The sequence below is a fragment of the Anomaloglossus baeobatrachus genome, chromosome 4, assembly GCF_048569485.1.
Source record: "Anomaloglossus baeobatrachus isolate aAnoBae1 chromosome 4, aAnoBae1.hap1, whole genome shotgun sequence".
Taxonomy (NCBI): Eukaryota; Metazoa; Chordata; class Amphibia; order Anura; family Aromobatidae; genus Anomaloglossus; species Anomaloglossus baeobatrachus.
The window spans coordinates 301724795-301745165 of record NC_134356.1 but is presented as its reverse complement, the minus strand read 5'-3'; the positions used below and the strand labels follow the sequence as shown (position 1 = coordinate 301745165).

At 45.1% G+C, this 20371-nt stretch overlaps 1 protein-coding gene across 3 annotated transcripts in view; it reads right to left on the bottom strand.

The window, feature by feature from the left end:
- The window catches only part of LOC142303521 (leucine-rich repeats and immunoglobulin-like domains protein 3), a 69448-nt gene extending 49912 nt beyond the window's left edge, over positions 1 to 19536 (bottom strand). For all 3 annotated transcript variants that reach the window (XM_075344950.1, XM_075344951.1, XM_075344952.1), the window contains exon 1: positions 19191 to 19536. In XM_075344950.1, the coding sequence (XP_075201065.1) occupies positions 19191 to 19369 (179 nt within the window). In that variant the 5' untranslated portion in view covers positions 19370 to 19536. The remainder of the gene's footprint in view (positions 1 to 19190) is intronic.
- Positions 19537 to 20371: the final 835 nt, after the last annotated feature.

Below are 20371 nucleotides of genomic sequence, written 5' to 3'. Positions count from 1 at the left end.
TATAAGATTACTTTATTAAATATGAATCATATTAAAAGGGAAAAGTTCCACTTTTTTGGAAGAAAAGATACTTCCTTCATCATATATACAATTGTTTACTTTCTGGTAATACATTATTTTTATATTAGTATGTTAACACAATAAGGATGAAGCATTACTTATAGTTACACATTTCCTTATAGTAGGTTATTTAATAAATAATAGACAAATCAAATAAATTAAATTAGAGTAATAAAGATGGAAGATCGAGGTACATCTAGGTTTACCTTCCTATATTTACAAATAATATATATTATATTTTTAATCAATAATAATTTATAATGGGTATTATTGTGTTTGGATGGTATCATCCAGTCTTTTCTAAAAGGTTATTTGCTTTGGTTTATAATTTACAAATGATCTAACTAATAAGCCACATTGTTGCCTTTCATATTTATAATATGATACATGTTATAGGTACACATTATATTGTTTCATATTTTACATTATATTTTGGTCACATTCAACACATTGCCACCTATGGGTTTGGAAGGGTAATACACCAATGATAAAAAAAGGTCATTACAAGAAAATACTATTGTCTATACCATTATGCAGTATTTTATCATTCTGAGTATCAATTATATTAATACTTTTACGATAATAATAATGACATGGTATTATAGTATTAGAGTTATGATACGCTGTGACATTTATTAGTGATAGTTATTGCCATATTTGGTATCTAGATTAGGGAATGAATCAGTCTTCAATCAAGATTAGAGAAGATAAAAAGACTTTATATTTTTTCCTAAAGTTAAAAGGGATTTTGCAAAAAGGTCCAAAAGGTAACGTCTCAAATAAGACTGTGTAACATACAAAATACACTTACTGTGCTTGCATCTCAGAAACACAATAGTCCTATGATTTCAGGATGGACAATGACACATGGTCTGTGCATTAAGACCTCCCTAAAGTTACTAAGAAGAGCAATGACGTGTTAAAGTTAACCCCTGTCGTGCTGACCAAGAACGTCTTAACATCTGTTATTCGACAACAGGCAGCATGGAGGATAAAAGGTGACTAATGTAAATTGCACTGCACAGACATCAAAGACTTTTGCCATTCTTCTTCTACACTCATGAACTGTGGTTTATCAACATTGGCTATGGACTTTGTAATAAAGAATAAAGTTTATGGACTTTGATCTAACAATGATAAACGCAATACGGGACTGTACTAAATCGGTAACCATTCATTTTTATCAAAGGATTTATTTCTAAGAGACTGTGTTTATGCCGGATTACATCGGAGATAAGAAGACATCAACTCAGAGGACATCATATGGTGACCGGATTTGGTTTTTGCATTTCTTTTTAGGTCTAGCGAAGTATAGTTATATACATTTTTATATGATTGATCAGTCACAGCCTGTCATAACAGGAATCCACAATATTATATTATTGAACTTACAACATGAATAATGCAAATTAATTATTATTCATCATTATTATTGATACTAATCCATTATCGCCAAATAAGGAAAGAAGATTTGTTGTTTTAATGATGTATTAATTAATTTCGGGGTTATTCTACCCGCTTCAAGGGGGAATTGTAAAAACCTTAAAATTAATACATCTAGTTATCAAATATGTTATAGTAAGACATACAAGTCCACAGTTCTGTTTATGTTGGAGGGATATATTTAAATCCTTCCCGAAGCTTCTCGAAGCTTCTAGAAGCTTACGTAATATGGAACTATATTCAACTGTGTTACACTAGAATGCCCTATATGGTTTGAACAGCTGGTATATAATACACGATGGAGGGGGCTACGGGGCGCTCTCCACACTGCCTGCGGTGAGAAGACTCCAGTGCTGCAAGATATGACACGTTGTCCAGGCTAAGAGATGACATCCCCAGCATTGCCGTTCAGGAGCCAAAGAGAGATGGGTAAAGACTTCCCATTGTTCAATATGGACTAAATGAACTCTTTTTACATAAGCTATCAAAGTATATTATTTTTTTCCTTTCTGTAACTGAACCTTGGCAACCATTTTTAAATAGATAAAATACATTTATTTTTTACATTTTTGAGGTCTTTTCTTTCATGCGGCTTTACGTATTTGAAGAAAAATATATTTAAGAGTATATTTTTTAACAGAGTCATACACTCATGTGAGCGTACCCTAAAAGGTAGCCATCTCACATTACACAGGCGGCCAGTAACTGGCAGGAGCAGTCACATGACTTCCCTAATTGATGGGGGATGGGTGAGGGGGATATACGTGCTCAGATTTTGTAAAGACAATTAATACATGCACTCCCCAGATGACTCCTAAGCACACATTTCCAGACACAGTTCAGGTAGTGAGGGCTGTTTGTAGAGCCCCTTGACCACATGTGTCCGTCACCTACAGAGATGTAGCCCTGCGACTCCAGGGCCAAATGTCACAGCCGTTAATTGAGTAAACACAGTGGGGATTCTGTCTTCAACTCCGGCCTTATTTACACAGATGCAATGTTCCTGAATGAATTTTAGGAATGTTCACTTGAAAAGAACAACAGAACTGAATCTGCCTTGGAAGATGTGTGTTTATTTGACACAGTCAAGTTTGCAGCTAAGTAAACAGCAAATGTGCTGGCTGAGTCCTCTGGAAACAAAGCAAAAGGTACAAAAGAAAAGCCCTACACAAAATAATCTACAAAATCAAGTTTTTACATGCAGTAGATCATTCAAAAGTAAAAAAAAAAAAAAAAAAAGCCATCATGGAATGAAGCTAGTGTCCCGTAATGATCCATTAGAGCGGATCCAGCAGAGATCCATTGGTGCAAAAAAAGATCTGCAAACAACTTTTTGTTGAGAGAAAAAAAAAATATAAAATTGATTTTTGCAGGTTTTTTTTTTATTATTTTAAAACATGGGTGTCTATGGAGAATAAATCCGTTCACAGATTACTATTTAACTTCCATTTGAAAACAGATGGCTAAATAGTAATCAGTTAACATCAGTTTTCCATAAATTCCCATATATACTAATAAAAAAAAAAAACTTGTAAAATTCATTTATTTTATTTGTTTTTTTAAACAGTCAAAGTTTTGCCTGCACAACTTTTTTGCCAATGGATTACTGCTGGATCCGCTCTAATGGATGAGTACTGGACATGTGAACTTCGCCTGACCCATCAGATTCCATTTTACCAGAATAGAATATGGACTTGTTAATTACATGAGATGTAGCGTCATCTACACAGTACCCAAGGGGTAAGGTTCCTCCTGGTGGAGAGTGACGAGCCAGGTCATGCCAGTATGAGGCAACTTAAACACTTGCAATGCTCCTCTGGGAAATTATATATGCTAGTTGCCTCTTCAGAAAGAAAGAGGACCAGACCTCTAGGCCACCTATTGGAATTCGCAATCTTAAAAGTCAATATCGACCTTTTAAAAAGAACCTTGTCCTATAACTTGGGATAGAAAGCCAAACCAGAATCTCAGATATCTTAAGTCATATGGCAATGCTGTTAAGGCTACTTTCACACTTGCGTTCGGCGCAATCCACCGCTATGGAGAATAGCGCAGTCAGTTAACGCACTGCGCTATTCTCCATAGACTTTTATTAACGACGCACTGTAACGCAAGTGTCTGCGTTTCATCCGCTGGACGACGCAGAGTTGCTATTTTGACGCAGCGTCAGGAACACTACATGTTGCGGTTTTTTTTGGTCCTTAAAATAACGCACCTTGACGGATTCCCTTGGAATCCGCCAAGGTGTCTAATGATTGTCTATGGTGGCGGATTCCGCCGCTATCCGCTAAGCGGCGGAATCCGCTGACTGATTCTGTCACGTTCTACTGAGCATGCTCAGCATGTCCAGCAGATCAATCTAAATCGTTTAAAATCACTCCTGGTCTCTCCCCCTCTCTCATACTCCCCGATCACTGGCGCTGCATGGCTGTCACAAAGCTCTGGTGGCTTTTTCCCTTTTGAAAATGCCGGCCACTCATTATTCAATCTCGTATTTTCTGCTTCCCCCGCCGGTGGGCGGGTCTATATCGTACAGTACAATAAATAAATGTTAAAAATCGGCGTGCGGTCTCACCCCCCCCCCCTCCCGATTTTGATACAAGCCAAGGTGAAGCAACACGGCTGGAAGCTGGTATGCTCAGGATGGGAAGCCCCCCAGGCTAAAAATATCAGCCAGCAGCCGCCCAGAATTGCCGTATCCATTACATGCGACAGTCCCGGGACTCTACCTGGCTCATCCAGAATTGCACCGGTGCGGTGGCAATCAAGGTAAAAGAGTTAATGGCAGCCCATAGCTGCCACCAAGTCCTAGGTTAATCATGGCAGGAGTCTATGAGACACATTCCATGAGTAACCTGTAAGTGAAAGTAAATAAACACATACACCTGAAAAAAAAAAAAAAAAAAAAAAAACAAAACAACACTTTACGTGGAATAAAAGACAAAAAAACAAACACAACAAAAAAAAAAATAAAAAACACACCACACCACACCCTCTTTCACCACTTTATTAACATCCCCAAATAACCCTCCAGGTCCGGTGTAATCCACGAGGTCCCACAACGCATCCAGCTCTGCTACATGAAGCTGACAGGAGCAGCAGTAGAACTTCGCTGCTCCTGCGAGCTCCATGCAGAAACTGAAGGGAGTTGCGCTGTCAGCAGGGACGTCACTGAGGTATTGCCTGGGTGTGTGCAGTGATTATGGGAGCGGTAGTGCCGGGGTGTGCGGTGATGATGGGGGCGGTAGTGCCGGGGTGTGCGGTGATGATGGGGGCTCTTTCGCTGTCGGCTAAAGAAAACTTACCGCAACGCGTTATTTCACTGGAATCCGTTGCCTTTATTATCAAACTTTTTGCAAGGAATCAGTCACATGCGTTACACAACACATTTTGACGGATGCCGCACAACACAAGTGTGAAAGTGCCCTAAAGGGTCAATATTATTATTATTATTATTATTATTATTATTTATTATTATAGCGCCATTTATTCCATGGCGCTTTACAAGTGAAAGAGGGTATACGTACAACAATCATTAACAGTACAAGACAGACTGGTATAGGAGGAGAGAGGACCATGCCCGCGAGGGCTCACAGTCTATAGGGAATGGGTGATGGTACAATACAATACAATATTGACTATTAGGTTTGCTGCTTCCAATAGGTGGGCTAGAGTTAAGTCTTCTTCCTCTCTGAAGAGACAATTTGTATATCTACACAGAACAATTTACTGCTTTTTTTTTTTTATCTTGCCCCTCCATTCCAAAAATGTATTATGTTCCGTGGTAACAACGATGGAAATTTTCACTTCAGTCAACTGGGCGTAAACCACAAAACGCATGTGATCAGATTGGTTCCCTTATAGAAATGTGACCCACACTGCAATAGATTTGTTTGAGAGGTATTTCTAACTACCTGATCGCACTATTTATTGACATGTGGAAGAGATTAGGAGCAATTTCCTGAGAGAAAATGGGGACTGAAGGCACGTCCCGGCCAGACATGAGTGTACACACAGAGGAGAGCAGCAAAGCCAAAACCAAGAAGGGAAAAGTATTGCAACACAATTCACAAATGGCGCTGAACTGTAATAGAGAGGCATGTGGCAGTAACACTGAATTCACACATCCGTGTGTCACAGTGTGACTATGGACCAAAACTTCACAGCCCCATATGACTGAAGCAGCAAGTTTGAGCTTGGGGGTCCATGGCTGGGGGAGGTCCATGTTAGAGTTAGGGTTTAAGGATTGCTTAGAAATAAGTTGCAAAATAAATCTGCATTGCCTCATTGAACACCACATATTTGAGTATAATCCCCCCCCCTCGCACAGCACTTATCCGATTTATACGCTAATGTGAGTAAAACCTTACAGGTAAAAATCGGTCATCAGGTTTTTGCTCCCCCATCTGACAGCAGCATCATGTAGAGACAGAGACCCTGCTTCCAGTGATGTGTCACTTACTGGGCTGTTTGCTGTCATTTTGATGAAATCAGTTTTCTCTGCTGCAGATCTAGCAGTTATACAGAGCTCATGAATGAGCTGGACTACCCGGAAGCTCACCAAGTTGTCCTCTAATGATGATCTACAACTGATTAAACAGCAATTTCATAAAAGATACACTGCGCAGCCCAGTAAGTGACATCACTGGAATCAGGATCACTTTTCCTTCATCATGCTGCTCTCAGATTAGGTGGTAAAAACCTGAGTACCTTTAAGGAAATTAAGCATTACGCATCTGATAAATAAATCCTTTGCTACTCATGATGGCTTTTCCCAACCAGTCTTAATTCCTTGTCCAGGAGCATCAATGTTCTGCACAGGCAAGTGACTGCTGCAGGATGTTATTGCTCCAGGAAACTAAACAGGGAACACAGGAGTCAGAGACCACAGGAGTATTGTCACGGGACTGGGATTTACAAAACAGGCCCCATCATTGGATATTTTTTTTTTTTTTTTTAAAAATGTATACCTAGGTCCCCCTCTAATTGGTGCTGCTGCACTGGTTGTGGACGTTTTGTGGTTTACGCCCAGTTGACTGAAGTGAAAATTTCCATCGTTGTTACCACGGAACATAATAAATCTTAGGAATGGAGGGGCAAGAAAAAAAAATAAATAAATAAATAAAAAAACAAAAACGGTTCTAGAATCAGTGAGGTAGCACCAATTGGGTAAATGGTCATTTAGTAGCCTGCTAATAGATATGTACCAGATTGGGGGTGCAGGTCCTGTTTTCACAACATATACAGCACAAAAGATTTCCCTCATAAGAGTTTTACTAGTTTGTCTGGTGATTGGCAGCCATTTTAGGCCATGTGCACACGTGGAGTATTTGGTGAGGTTTTTTTTACTCAGTGTTTGTAGCCAATGCCAGGAGTGGTAATAAATGCAGCAGTGGTGCCATGTGTCTATTCTACTTTTCCTCCGATTGTTCCACTCCTGGTTTTGACTACAAATACTGAGGTAAATAACTCCCAAACTCAAGGTGTGCATGTGGCTGAAAGATTAATCAGGAACCAAGCATCACTTAGGAAGGCTTGCTCATGACAGTCTTGCTGTATGAATGACCCACCAGATAGTTTGGCTGACCTATCGTCCCTCGACAGAGGATGTCAGGGGAGAAGGATCAGGCTCCTGAACTTCAAGGTCTGAAGATAGGTCACCAGAGGAGCCCAGCAGCAGCATTCTCCACCGTACGCTGAAAACACACAAAAGTGCATGTGTATGGGGAGATGGAAGAGGTGAAAGCTGATGAACTCACCGGCCAGTTATTGATGTGCATTGCCACCTATACTTGAACACTACGTTCACTTATTTGTAGAGTTTATCATCTTTGATAATATAAGGAAATACAGACTTTAATCAACATGTAGCGACAGCTAAAAATTAATTTTTAGCAAACTGTCCCCCCCTTATAATGTAATACGGATCAAATTAAAATTAGACATCTTAAAAAGGGAACCTATCAGGTCCATTATGCACCAGAACCATGAGCAGTTCTGGTGCATATTGCTAATCCCTGCCTAACCGTCCCTGTATACACTAGCATAGATAAAGACATCTTTAGAAATACTTTTCGTAAAGATCTTTTATGGTATTCTAATGAGCGCAGGGACAACAAGGGCGTTATATTACCCGACTAACCACCCTCTTAGTATGGTAGTACGCCCACATGCTATTCAATGCAGCTTCACAAGCGGTGCCGCGCATACCTGTGTTCGCACTTCTGAATGCTGGGCACTTCTGTTCATGTGCAGTATGAAGTTGGGTGTATGCGTCCCGGCTTTCAAGAGGACTACTGCGCATGACTGAAAGTGCCGGGCATTCAGAAGCGCATTGACAGTAAACACAGGTATGCACTGCATTGAATAGCATGTCGGTACGCCCCTGTGGGTGTACTACCATACTAGAGGGCGGATATTCGGGGGATATAACGCCCAGGGGACCAGTCTCCTCGCTCATTAGCATATGATAGATCTTTAGGCTATGTGCGCACGTTGCGTACTAGCCCTGCAGAAATTTCTGCAGCGATCTGAAGAGCACACGTGCGCTTCAAATCACTGCAGAAAATGTCCGTAGAAAAAAAAAAAAAAGCCGACTCCATGCGCTCTGCCTGCTGCTCCTGCCATAGACAGAGCAGGAGCTGCCGACAAAGTGCACGGAAGAAGTGACATGTCACTTCTTAGAACGCAGCGCTTCGGGCAGCAGCCGAAGCGCTGCGCTCTAAGACGCCACGTGCGCACGGCCCCTGCACAATCTCCATAGACTGTGCAGGGGACGCAGGACGCATGCAGTTACGCTGCGCTACAAAGCGCAGCGTAACTGCATGTATTTACGCAACGTGCGCACATAGCCTTAGAAATTAGAAATACGTTTTCTAAAGATCTCTTTATCTATGCTAGTATATACAGGGATGGTTAGGCAGGGATTAGCAATATACACCCAGAACTGCTCGTGATTCTCACTGCATATTGCACCTGACAGGTTCACTAAGCTGTTCACACTGGCCACTGAAGCTTCTCCATAATCTAAAATTTCCTGTTTCAGTAAACACCTGTACATAGCCAAAATGAACAGACTCTGACCCACCTAATGAGGAAAAAAAATAAAATAAAATAAAAAGTTATTGTGAATGGGGGGTGGAGGGGGGGGGGGAATGGGTCAGCTCCAACATCACCTGTTGTGAAAGATGGATTCTGTGTTATCAGTGGTGTACAGAGGTGTTAGGCTATGTGCGCACGTTGCGTAAATACATGCAGTTATGCTGCGCTTTGTAGCGCAGCGTAACTGCATGCGTCCTGCGTCCCCTGCACAGTCTATGGAGATTGTGCAGGGGCCGTGCGCACGTGGCGTTTTAGAGCGCAGCGCTTCGGCTATTGCCGAAGCGCTGCGTTCTAAGAAGTGACATGTCACTTCTTCCGTACGCTTTGCATGCAGCCCCACGCTCGGTCTATGGCAGGAGCTGCAGGCAGAGCGCATGGAGTCGGCTTCACTACGGACATTTCTGCAGCGATTTAAAGCGCACGTGCTCTTCAGATCGCTGCAGAAATTTCTGCAGTGAACTGTACGCAACGTGCGCACATAGCCTAACATGTCATTATAAAGCCTGCCTGCGGATTAAGGCATGCCTGGGAATAAGGACACTTCTGGAAACTCTTCCTGAAAGGACAAGAAGCGCAAATCTAATAATAAAAAGAAAAAAAAAAAAAAAAAACACACACACACACACACACACACACACACACACACACACACAAGTGTCAAAAACCTGAATAGGTTTAAAGCACATCCCTTAAACCTGAGAGTCGGCCTCATCTGAATGAGTCTGTGTGCTACAGAGAGGGTGTTTGAGGACCCCGGAGTGAAGACTTGTTGTTAGGCAGTTTATACACATAGGATTGCAGCCAGCATGCGCAGTTAGCGAATGGAAACATGAATGTTAACATAATACACTATTTTAGTACAAATCCTGACTCAATAAGTCACTAACACATACTGGAAAAAGATAAATCTATTATACAGAGATGTTATGGCAGCATGATATAATCTAAGTGGGAGGTGGATCACAGCACAGTACATCAGAAGAAGAGGAAAGACAGGGACAGTAGTAAGTAGAGGCTTCTGGCTGATGTGCTGGCTTTGTGGGAGCTTTGGCCACAGCTTACAGGCAGGTTGCCACCAAACTTTATTGGCAGGAAACCAGACTACACTCTTGGCTCAGTCACATGCCTTCTCTGCCATGTTCCTGACCACCCAGCCAGGGAGGGGGGAGGGTTTTATATAGTTAGAATGGACTAGCTTAAAAAATGCTTACTTTGTGGCTGTTCTTAGGCAGTTGCCACCTAGTGCAAATGCCTACTTGTGACCATTCCAACTCCAGACTTCCAATTTAGAACTCAGTTATGGTTTTCCGCCTATTCACATTAGGGGAAGGCAGTTATAAGATTTATTAAAAGGAATCTGTCAGATTTTTGCCACCTAATCCGAGAGCAGCATAACATAGGAGCAGAGATCCTGATTCCAGTGATGTGTCACTTACTGGGCTACTTAGTGTAGTTTTGATAAAATCACTGTTTAATCAGTAGTAGATCATCATTACAGCACTCCTTGTCCTGCTGCCAGGCCAGCATATTCATGAGCTCCGTACAACTGCTAGCTCTGCAGCAGAGAAAACAGAGATTTTATCAAAATAACAGCAAAGAGTTCAGTAAGTGACAAATCACTGGATTCAGGGTCCCTGTCTTTACATTATGGGGAGCAAAAAGCTGGTGACAAATTCCCATTAAGCCTTGGGTAAAACATCGTGCTACCAGAGAAGAATCCCCTGATACAATGCATGAGAAGGCATCTTTTTTTTCTAATAGATCTACTACAGATCCAGGATAAGTTTGGGATTACAAGAAGGAATGTAAAAAAAGAAAAAAAAAAGAAAAATAATAAATTATATATGTAATAAAATTATATTATTATTATTATTATTAATAATAATAAACTATATAGAAAGGAGGAGAAAAACGAAAAATGTACCACTGCACACACTGAGTAGCTTGCCCTCTGGACTACATTGCAGCCAAAAGCCCTTCATACAATTGATATGGAATGTACTTTCCCTTGTGCTGGCATTGGAGCCGCGTCCAGAAGAAGATAACATGGCCTCCAGATGATGGAATTGTTCACAATTAGCCACATCTCATTTCAAGCCTCATCTGTAGCTTAAAATTAGAAACAACCGGAAAGGTTTTCACAAATTATACAAGTGTCATTAAAATATAGATTATTTCAGGCAACTGTTTTACCAACTTTTCATTTTGAACCGGACTCACCATGTAATAGTGGATTTTTTTTCAATTTTAATTCTACATTGCAGAGATATCAGCCAAGTCAGAGTTATGAGATAGTTTTCCCCGGAGGCATGTACTTCTGACTCCTAGGATTCTGACCAATCACAAGCAGTCATCAACATACAAGTGCAGAAGGACCTCTGATGTCATCAAGATCACATGACCGGAGTTCATAGGTCCCGCCAGCTAGAGTGCAGCCTAATAAGAATTGAAGATAATACGTGGCACAAACATGTAGAACAGTTATATTACACAACACAAGTGTAGAAATATTACCTTCAGTGCTCATTTAGGCGGCACACTTGGCTGGTAGGATCCGTGAACTCTGGTCATGTGACCCTTATGACATCACAGGTAGAGATGAGTGGACCCATTGAAGATCAGGTTTGGCAGGTTCTGACGGACTTTAGATAAAAAGTTTCGTTTGGAACCCAGACTTGATCTTAACCCTATTGGAAGCCAGTGATTGAGCAGTTGGGCGCCCCACACCCCACCACATACAGATCATTTCCGGGGGAGGTTTCTTCTTTTTTCTACATACTACAGCCGATAATGTTGTTGTTACCCCCAGGGAGAGCTACACAGACTTCAAGCGGCTTGCCTTGGGCTGAGTACCGAGCATACCCGAGCACCCAGATGTTCCATCGAGGGAGTTAAAAGGACTGGAACAGGAAATCTTTTTGTTAAAGGGAAGGTGTTGCGTTTTGTTTTTTTTTCGTAGTGATTATGAAATAAAGTATTTTTAATACAAAATTACCGTATTTTTCGGACTATAAGACACACCAGACTATTAGGCTGCTTTCACACTTTTTTTAACATCCGTGATTAACGTTTTTTTAACGCAAAAACGGATCCAGTGCAAATGAGTTTTCATTTCAATGCATTTGCAATGGACTTGCGTCAACATGCGTTCACCTGCGTTTGTGTGCGTTATAGTGAGGATCCAGCGACTTGCAGTTTTTTTAACTTATTTCAAAAACGCTACTTGTAGCGTTTTTGAGCTGCGTCCAAATACTGCAAATTACTGGATCCTGACTAAACAGCACACAAACGCATGTGAACGCTGGCATGCTGATAGACAGGATCCTGCTTGCTCTGCTGAGCATGCCCAGAAACCAGCCTCGGGTGATCAGTCCCTCTCTCCCCCTCCCTCTCTCCCCCCTCCCTCTCTCCCCCCTCCCTCTCTCCCCCCTCCCTCTCTCCCCCCTCCCTCTCTCCCCCGCCTGAGAGCTGCAGACGCTCGTAACCAATGTAAACATCGGGTAACCGCGGTCTTAGTTACCCGATGTTTATCTTGGTTACGTGTGCAAGGAGCAGGCAGCCGGCTCCTAGCAGCTGCAGACGCTCGTAACCAAGGTAAACATCGGGTAACCGCAGTCTTAGTTACCCGATGTTTATCTTGGTTACGTGTGCAGGGAGCAGGCAGCCGGCTCCTAGCAGCTGCAGACGCTCGTAACCAATGTAAATATCGGGTATCCAAGCAAGTTACCCGATGTTTACCTTGGTTACGAGCCTCCACAGCTGTTAGATGCCGGCTCCCAGTCTCACGTTCAGTTCCCCTCACTCCCGATCACATGACTCCAATGCCTGCCCATAAACTTAAAGTGACAGGATCCTTTAAAATAACACATGCGTTTGCATGCGTTTTTTTTGCTGTAAAAGCAGGATCCGCTTTTGCAGCAAAAAAACGTTCATGACGCATGTTAAAAAAAACGTAGTGTGAAAGCAGCCTAAGACGCACCCTGGTTTTAGAGGAGGAAAATAGGAAAATAAATCTTTAAGCAAAAAAAATGTGGTCATGACACACTGTTATGGGGCGATGATCTGCTGCTGACACTGTTATGGGGGTAATGTCCCCAAATTCTCTACTAAGGTACCCCATCCTGGTAATGATCCTCCTGCCTTGTACATGATTCTGCTATAAACTCCCATCCTGCTCATATACCCCCATCCTGCTCATATACCCCCATCCTGCTCATATACCCCCCATCCATCCTGCTCATATACCCCCCCATCCATCCTGCTCATATACCCCCCCATCCTGTTCATATACCCCCCCATCCATCCTGCTCATATTCACCCATCCATCCTGCTCATATACCCCAATCCTGTTCATCTACCCCCCATCCATCCTGCTCATATACCCGCATCCTGTTCATATACCCCCCATGCATCCTGCTCATATACTCCCATCCTGTTCATATACCCCCATCCTGCCTGCTCATATACTCCCATCCTGCTATATGCCCCCATCGTGCTCATATACCATCCTGGTATATGGTCTGCATCCTATAGCACAGAGAAAAAAAATAAACGTTTATACTCACCTTTTCCTCACTCCCTGCAGCACCGATCACATCTTCCTCTCTGGCACGCTGACCTGTGTGTGTGGAGCCGTTCCCCTGCTTCATCGCGCTGTCTTCCTGTCTGTGCCGATCAGCTGACCGGCTCAGCACAGATCAGCTGACCGGCACAGACAGGAAGACATCGCGTGCAGCAGGGGGCGGCTCCACACACGGGGACGGGTGAGTGTACTGATTCACTGCACCCCGCGCTGATTATGACGCGCGGGGGGCAGTGAATACAGCCGCACATGATCACTCCAGGCTGTAATTGCCAGGGGTGATCATGCGGACCGGCTCTTTACTATGCACGCGTCCCCGCTCGTCCTCCCGCCCACCTGTCAGCGCCGGCTTCAGCGCTGAGAAATGGGCGGGAGGATGGGCGTGCATATGTAATGAGCGGGACCACGTGGTCACGGCAGGCGCTGCTACTGCCTGCTCGTGCCCCCGATGACCCGCTCCACCGCAGCACCCTCATTCCCGGCTGCAGCCCAATAGTCAGACCATAAGACGCACCCCCAACATTTGGGGGAAAAAAAGTGCGTCTTATGGTCCAAAAAATACTCACTATTTAGTTTTGATTTAATTCTAGTGTTACTGAAGCACTGGGGGCTGCCATCTTGGATTTGCTGTGAGTAACGACAGTTACTCACCTCCTTTATGGCAGCACTTGTGCATAGAAGACTGTTGTCTAGCTCCGACCTCTATACTCAACACAGAACCAGCGTCTGCTGTCATCTGGATGCGCCCCCTGGGCTGTCCACAACACAGCAGAGGGAGGAGATCAGCGCCATCTTTGTGGAGCTCACAGTATATGCTATGTGCTCCACTTCCCCCTGTCAGCCGCGAGGATGGATGGGGCGAGTACCAGTGCCAGACAGCGGTGACTGCACCGTAACTGATCCGGATATGCTGCCCCCCACTCTGCCGCTCACCCCCCTCCCACTCCACCCCCCCCGCCGCTGCTCACCCCCCCACTCCACCCCCCCCGCCACTCTCCACCCGGGCCTCTGCTGCTATGTACTGTGATTGCTGACAGGACAAGCTGCGGGGGAAGCGGGTCTGAGGTGAGTGCATGCGGCTGGGAGCGGTGATCGCGGTGTGACATCTGCAGTCACCATCAAAATGGCGCCGCACTGTGATCCTAAACTTCATCTTCCCTTATACTGTTGGAAACACCCAGACTGGGAGGGGGAGGTGAAATCACACACAGGAGAGCAGATTCTACCCACTTTTACTGCAGCTGTGAGCTAGTTCTACAGTAGGATTTCAGCAGCTGCTGCTGTGTAAGAGTGGAAAATATGAAACTTACATTTTTTTTTATATTTTTCTCAACTAAAAATATTATTTAAACATAACATTAATAATTTATATTTTTTCAGTTATTGAAAATAAATAAACAGAATGAAATTTTTTTGACGACACCTTCCTTTTAAGGCTACTTTCACACATCCGGCTTGAGCTCTGCGGCTCAATCCGGCTGTGCAAGCTATGCAACGAATGCGGTGAACACACCGCATCCTTTGCATAAGTTTTTCCTTTGCGGCCAGTCCGGTTTTTGCCGCTTGCGGCATGCCACTGAGCATGCGCAGTGGCAAAAACCGCATGCGGCGGCCGGATGCGGTTATTGCCGCATCGCGCCGCATCCGGCCGCCATAGGCATGCATTGAAAAATGCGCCGAATGCGGCGCGATGCGGGTTTTTTTGCCGCACGAAAAAACGTGCCAGGCAACGTTCCATCCGGCCGCCGCATCGGCTAAGGGTACTTTCACACATCCGGATTTTTGCTCTCCGGCACAATACGGCGTTCTGCAGAAAAACCGCTTTTGTAACGCCGGTTGCGGGTTTTTTTGCATAGACTTACATTAGTGCCGTATTGTGCTGCAGGGGCTTGCGTTCGGTCCGGTTTTTGCCGCATGCGGCAAATTTAGCTGATGCCGCGGCCGGATCGAACGTCCCCTGCAACGTTTTTTGCTCCGGCAAAAAACACCGCATCGCGCCGCATCCGGCCGCTGCGGCGCTTTTCCCAATGCATCCCTATGGAGGCCGGATGCGGCGCGATGCGGAAAAAACGCATCCGGCAGCCGCATGCGGTTTTTTCCACTGCGCATGCTCAGTAGCATGCCGCAACCGGAAAAAAACGGACGGGCCGCATGTAAAAACTTATGCAAAGGATGCGGTGTTTTCGCCACATCCGTTGCATAGTTTTCACAGCCGGATTGAGCCGCACTGCTCAAACCGGATGTGTGAAAGTAGCCTAAATCTGCCGCATGCGGCAAAAACCGGACCGAACGGGAGCCCATGCGGCACAATGCGGCACTAATTAAAGTCTATCTAAAGGAAAATCGCAACCGGCAGCAAAAAAAAGTGCCGGAGTGTGCCGCATTGCAAAAACCGGAGGTGTGAAAGTAGCCTTAGTCAGTGTTCAGTCCGAACACCAAACTTGACTGTTCAGGTTCAATAATCTCACATCATAGCTCCTTCCGCACTTCTATGTTGCTGACTGGTCAGTCTCACATAGGAGACAAAGTATACGCCTCCAGTGTAAACTATCTCATAACTTTAGTTAAGTCCATGTGGTTGTTAACTCATAAACAATCAAATAATTGACAGCTAATGTTTCTACCATGGAGGCAAAAAAAATAAAAATAAATAAAAAAAAATTGTAGCAACCTTCGTTGGCATACCTTACACCCCAAATTTTATTCCAATCTGGAGCAAGATTTTTATTCCACGAAAATGGTATAACAATTAAAAAAACAGAAGCAATAAAAAAAAATAAATAAATAAATAAAAACACATCCCGCCAGTAAATTTTAATCTTAATTTGTGTCAGGAATAATAAAAACCTCAAAGAACACCAAATGCCTGTCCTGTCACCCGAGAGGGACCACTCCCGTGTGTAGAAATCAACAAGAGCAGAGATAATAAATAAATATATATATATATATATATATATATATATATATATATATATATATATATATATATATATATATATATATATATATATATATATATATATATATATATATATATATATACACACATATACACACACACACACATATACACACACACTGTCCCCATTAGGGCTATATATTTTTTTTTTTTTTAAATAATGCAAATATTCTGGAAAGTGTGTAATCTGATCGCAATGTAAATAAAACAAAAATGTATCAAATTAGAGAGTAAAACATCTGCATTATGAATACGTAACTTCATTCCACAGAAATAACAGCGCAGCTGTAGATGTGTGCAGCCGGAGATCTGCGCTCCCAGCTTCCATGGATAGGGTTACATTACCAAGGTGTGGGAAGAATTTGCCTGACAAATTACTTTACGGCTAGGCAGAGGGGTTTTTTTTTGTTTTTTTGGTTTTTTTTTAATGACCAAGATTGTTCTACCAGATTGAAACACTTGGCAATAAACCCCAGGAGAAGACATGAGTAGCCAGTGGGGCAGAGGTCTTCAAGGTGTGCTAGTCAAATATTTTATTATTTTCAATTAATGTTTTATTAGTAGTTAATAAATTCTTCAAATAAATTCATATTATGCTTCATTTTGTCATAGGCTTTGACCCACCAATATGGCAGCCCTGGGCTGGTGGTGATGAGTACAGTATATGCAGTATTAGCAAAATGTGACAACTCCTAGGTTTGTGGAATCTCCTGAAAACCCAGCACAATATAGGCCATTGCACTCGAGTCAAGTATAGTGATGGGTAAAGTTCTGCCCCATACATCAGATGGCACAGCTCTGCTCCAGGTACATACACCATCCATAGTGATGGGTACGGCTCTGCCCCAGGTACATACACCATCCATAGTGATGGGCACTGCTCTGCCCCAGGTACATACACCATCCATAGTGATGGGTACGGCTCTGCCCCAGGTACATACACCATCCATAGTGATGGGCACTGCTCTGCCCCAGGTACATACACCATCCATAGTGATGGGCACTGCTCTGCCCCAGGTACATACACCATCCATAGTGATGGGCACTGCTCTGCCCCAGGTACATACACCATCCATAGTGATGGGTACGGCTCTGCCCCAGGTACATACACCATCCATAGTGATGGGCACTGCTCTGCCCCAGGTACATACATCATCTATAGTGATGGGTACGGCTCTGCCCCAGGTACATACACCATCCATAGTGATGGGCACTGCTCTGCCCCAGGTACATACACCATCTATAGTGATGGGTACGGCTCTGCCCCAGGTACATACATCATCTATAGTGATGGGTACGGCTCTGCCCCAGGTACATACACCATCCATAGTGATGGGCACTGCTCTGCCCCAGGTACATACACCATCTATAGTGATGGGCACGGCTCTGCCCCAGGTACATACACCATCTATAGTGATGGGCACTGCTCTGCCCCAGGTACATACACCATCCATAGTGATGGGTACGGCTCTGCTCCAGGTACATACACCATCCATAGTGATGGGCACTGCTCTGCCCCAGGTACATACACCATCTATAGTGATGGGCACGGCTCTGCCCCAGGTACATACACCATCCATAGTGATGGGCACTGCTCTGCCCCAGGTACATACACCATCTATAGTGATGGGCACGGCTCTGCCCCAGGTACATACACCATCTATAGTGATGGGCACTGCTCTGCCCCAGGTACATACACCATCTATAGTGATGGGTACGGCTCTGCCCCAGGTACATACATCATCTATAGTGATGGGTACGGCTCTGCCCCAGGTACATACATCATCCATAGTGATGGGCACTGCTCTGCCCCAGGTACATACACCATCTATAGTGATGGGCACGGCTCTGCCCCAGGTACATACACCATCTATAGTGATGGGCACTGCTCTGCCCCAGGTACATACATCATCCATAGTGATGGGCACTACTCTGCCCCAGGTACATACACCATCTATAGTGATGGGCACTGCTCTGCCCCAGGTACATACACATAGCGCACACTATAGTGATGGGCACAGCTCTGCCCCGGGTACATACATATAGCGCACACTATAGTGATGGGCACAGCTCTGCCCCGGGTACATACACATAGCGCACACTATAGTGATGGGCACAGCTCTGCCCCAGGTACATACACATAGCGCACACTATAGTGATGGGCACAGCTCTGCCCCGGGTACATACACAAAATGCACACTATAGTGATGGGCACGGCACTGCCCCGGGTACATACACATGGCGCACACTATAGTGATGGGCACAGCTCTGCCCCGGGTACATACACATAGTGCACACTATAGTGATGGGCACGGCACTGCCCCGGGTACATACACATGGCGCACACTATAGTGATGGGCACAGCTCTGCCCCGGGTACATACACATGGCACACACTATAGTGATGGGCACAGCTCTGCCCCGGGTACATACACATGGCACACACTATAGTGATGGGCACAGCTCTGCCCCGGGTACATACACATGGCGCACAGTTTAGTGATGGGCACGGCACTGCCCTGGGTACACATGGCGCACACTTTAGTGATGGGCACGGCACTGCCCTGGGTACACATGGCACACACTATAGTGATGGGCACGGCACTGCCCTGGGTACACATGGCGCACACTATAGTGATGGGCACGGCACTGCCCTGGGTACACATGGCGCACACTATAGTGATGGGCACGGCTCTGCCCCGGGTACATACACATGGCACACTATAGTGATGGGCACGGCTCTGCCCTGGGTACACATGGCGCACACTTTAGTGATGGGCACGGCACTGCCCTGGGTACACATGGCGCACAGTTTAGTGATGGGCACGGCACTGCCCTGGGTACACATGGCGCACAGTTTAGTGATGGGCACGGCAGTGCCCCGGGTACATACACATGGCGCACACTTTAGTGATGGGCACGGCACTGCCCTGGGTACACATGGCGCACACTATAGTGATGGGCACGGCACTGCCCTGGGTACACATGGCGCACACCACATCTCCTCTCGGGCCCCGCGCGCACACCGTCGGCTCCGTATACTCACAGCTGTACGGCCCACCCCGGGAGGTTCTCCGGTATCATATGTAGATCCCCACGGCTGCAGTCCAGCAGATCCCCGAGGCAGCGGCAGGGAGCCGGGCACGACCCCCACTGAGAGCCCAATCCGAGCGCACACTCCAGAGCCAGCAGGAGCGGGAGGCAAATCCTGGTGCAGGCGGCCATGGTGCGCGATGACAGTCCGGTACTAGCGGCGACTCCTTCCTCCGGGCCGGGCCACTGGCATAACGCGCACGGTGCCCGCAGTGTCGCAGTGCCCCGGAGCCTCGGTCCGTGCAGAAGAAAAGTCCCACTTGTGTGAGGAAACTTTCCCCTTCGCGTCCCCCCTGCCGGCCAGGAAGGGTGCGGGGCTCTGCTCCTATTGGTCAGCGCAGCCCCCGTCACGTGATGAAAACAAGCTCTGCGCCTCAGTGTGGGGGAGGGGGGAGTGCTGAGCGGAGATTGCAGCCCGCCTCCTCCTCACACCTCGGTCCATCACTGCAGGCTGGACCCCTGCTACCTCCGCTCACCATCACTCAGCATAGTCTCCTCATGCTGGCGCTGCTTTCAGGGTCTGTTTGCTGTCAGTGAATATGAACAGTCTTTTTCTATTTCAGTCCAGACCTTAAAGGGGTTGTCCATGGTAATGCAAACCTCTGCACAGGCAGCAGTACTTAGAAATACTTACAAAATAATGAATCCTGTGATGTCAGTTATGTCTCCAATAACAAAAAGGATCATCTTGATATCAGATGTGATTGATGCATATCTACCCCAACATCATCTGGCAGGGGTCCCCATACACATCAGAGCCACCAACACTGGCTGTTTCGGCTGACGTGAGGGCTCTATATGGCAATAATTGGGAAATAGTCTAGCAAATATCTGGTAATGTAACCATAGCGACAACCACCCGATGATCGAGCAGAACGCTCATATGTTGGGTGATTGGATCGTTGGTGCCGGAATGGAAACGATCGTTATTGGCAGCACGTCTCATGGAAATAGATGGGAGAACCTTTTCAGTCCAAATGCTGTCCATGTAAAAACTGACTTCATACGTGGCAGATGCTGGCTGTGTTACTGAGCCAGCATCTGCCTCGTACTACAGCAGCCAGAGATAGCTATGATTGCTGTCTTTAGCCATTTAAAAGCTGCTTGTCAATCTCTGACAGAGGCAGTGAAATG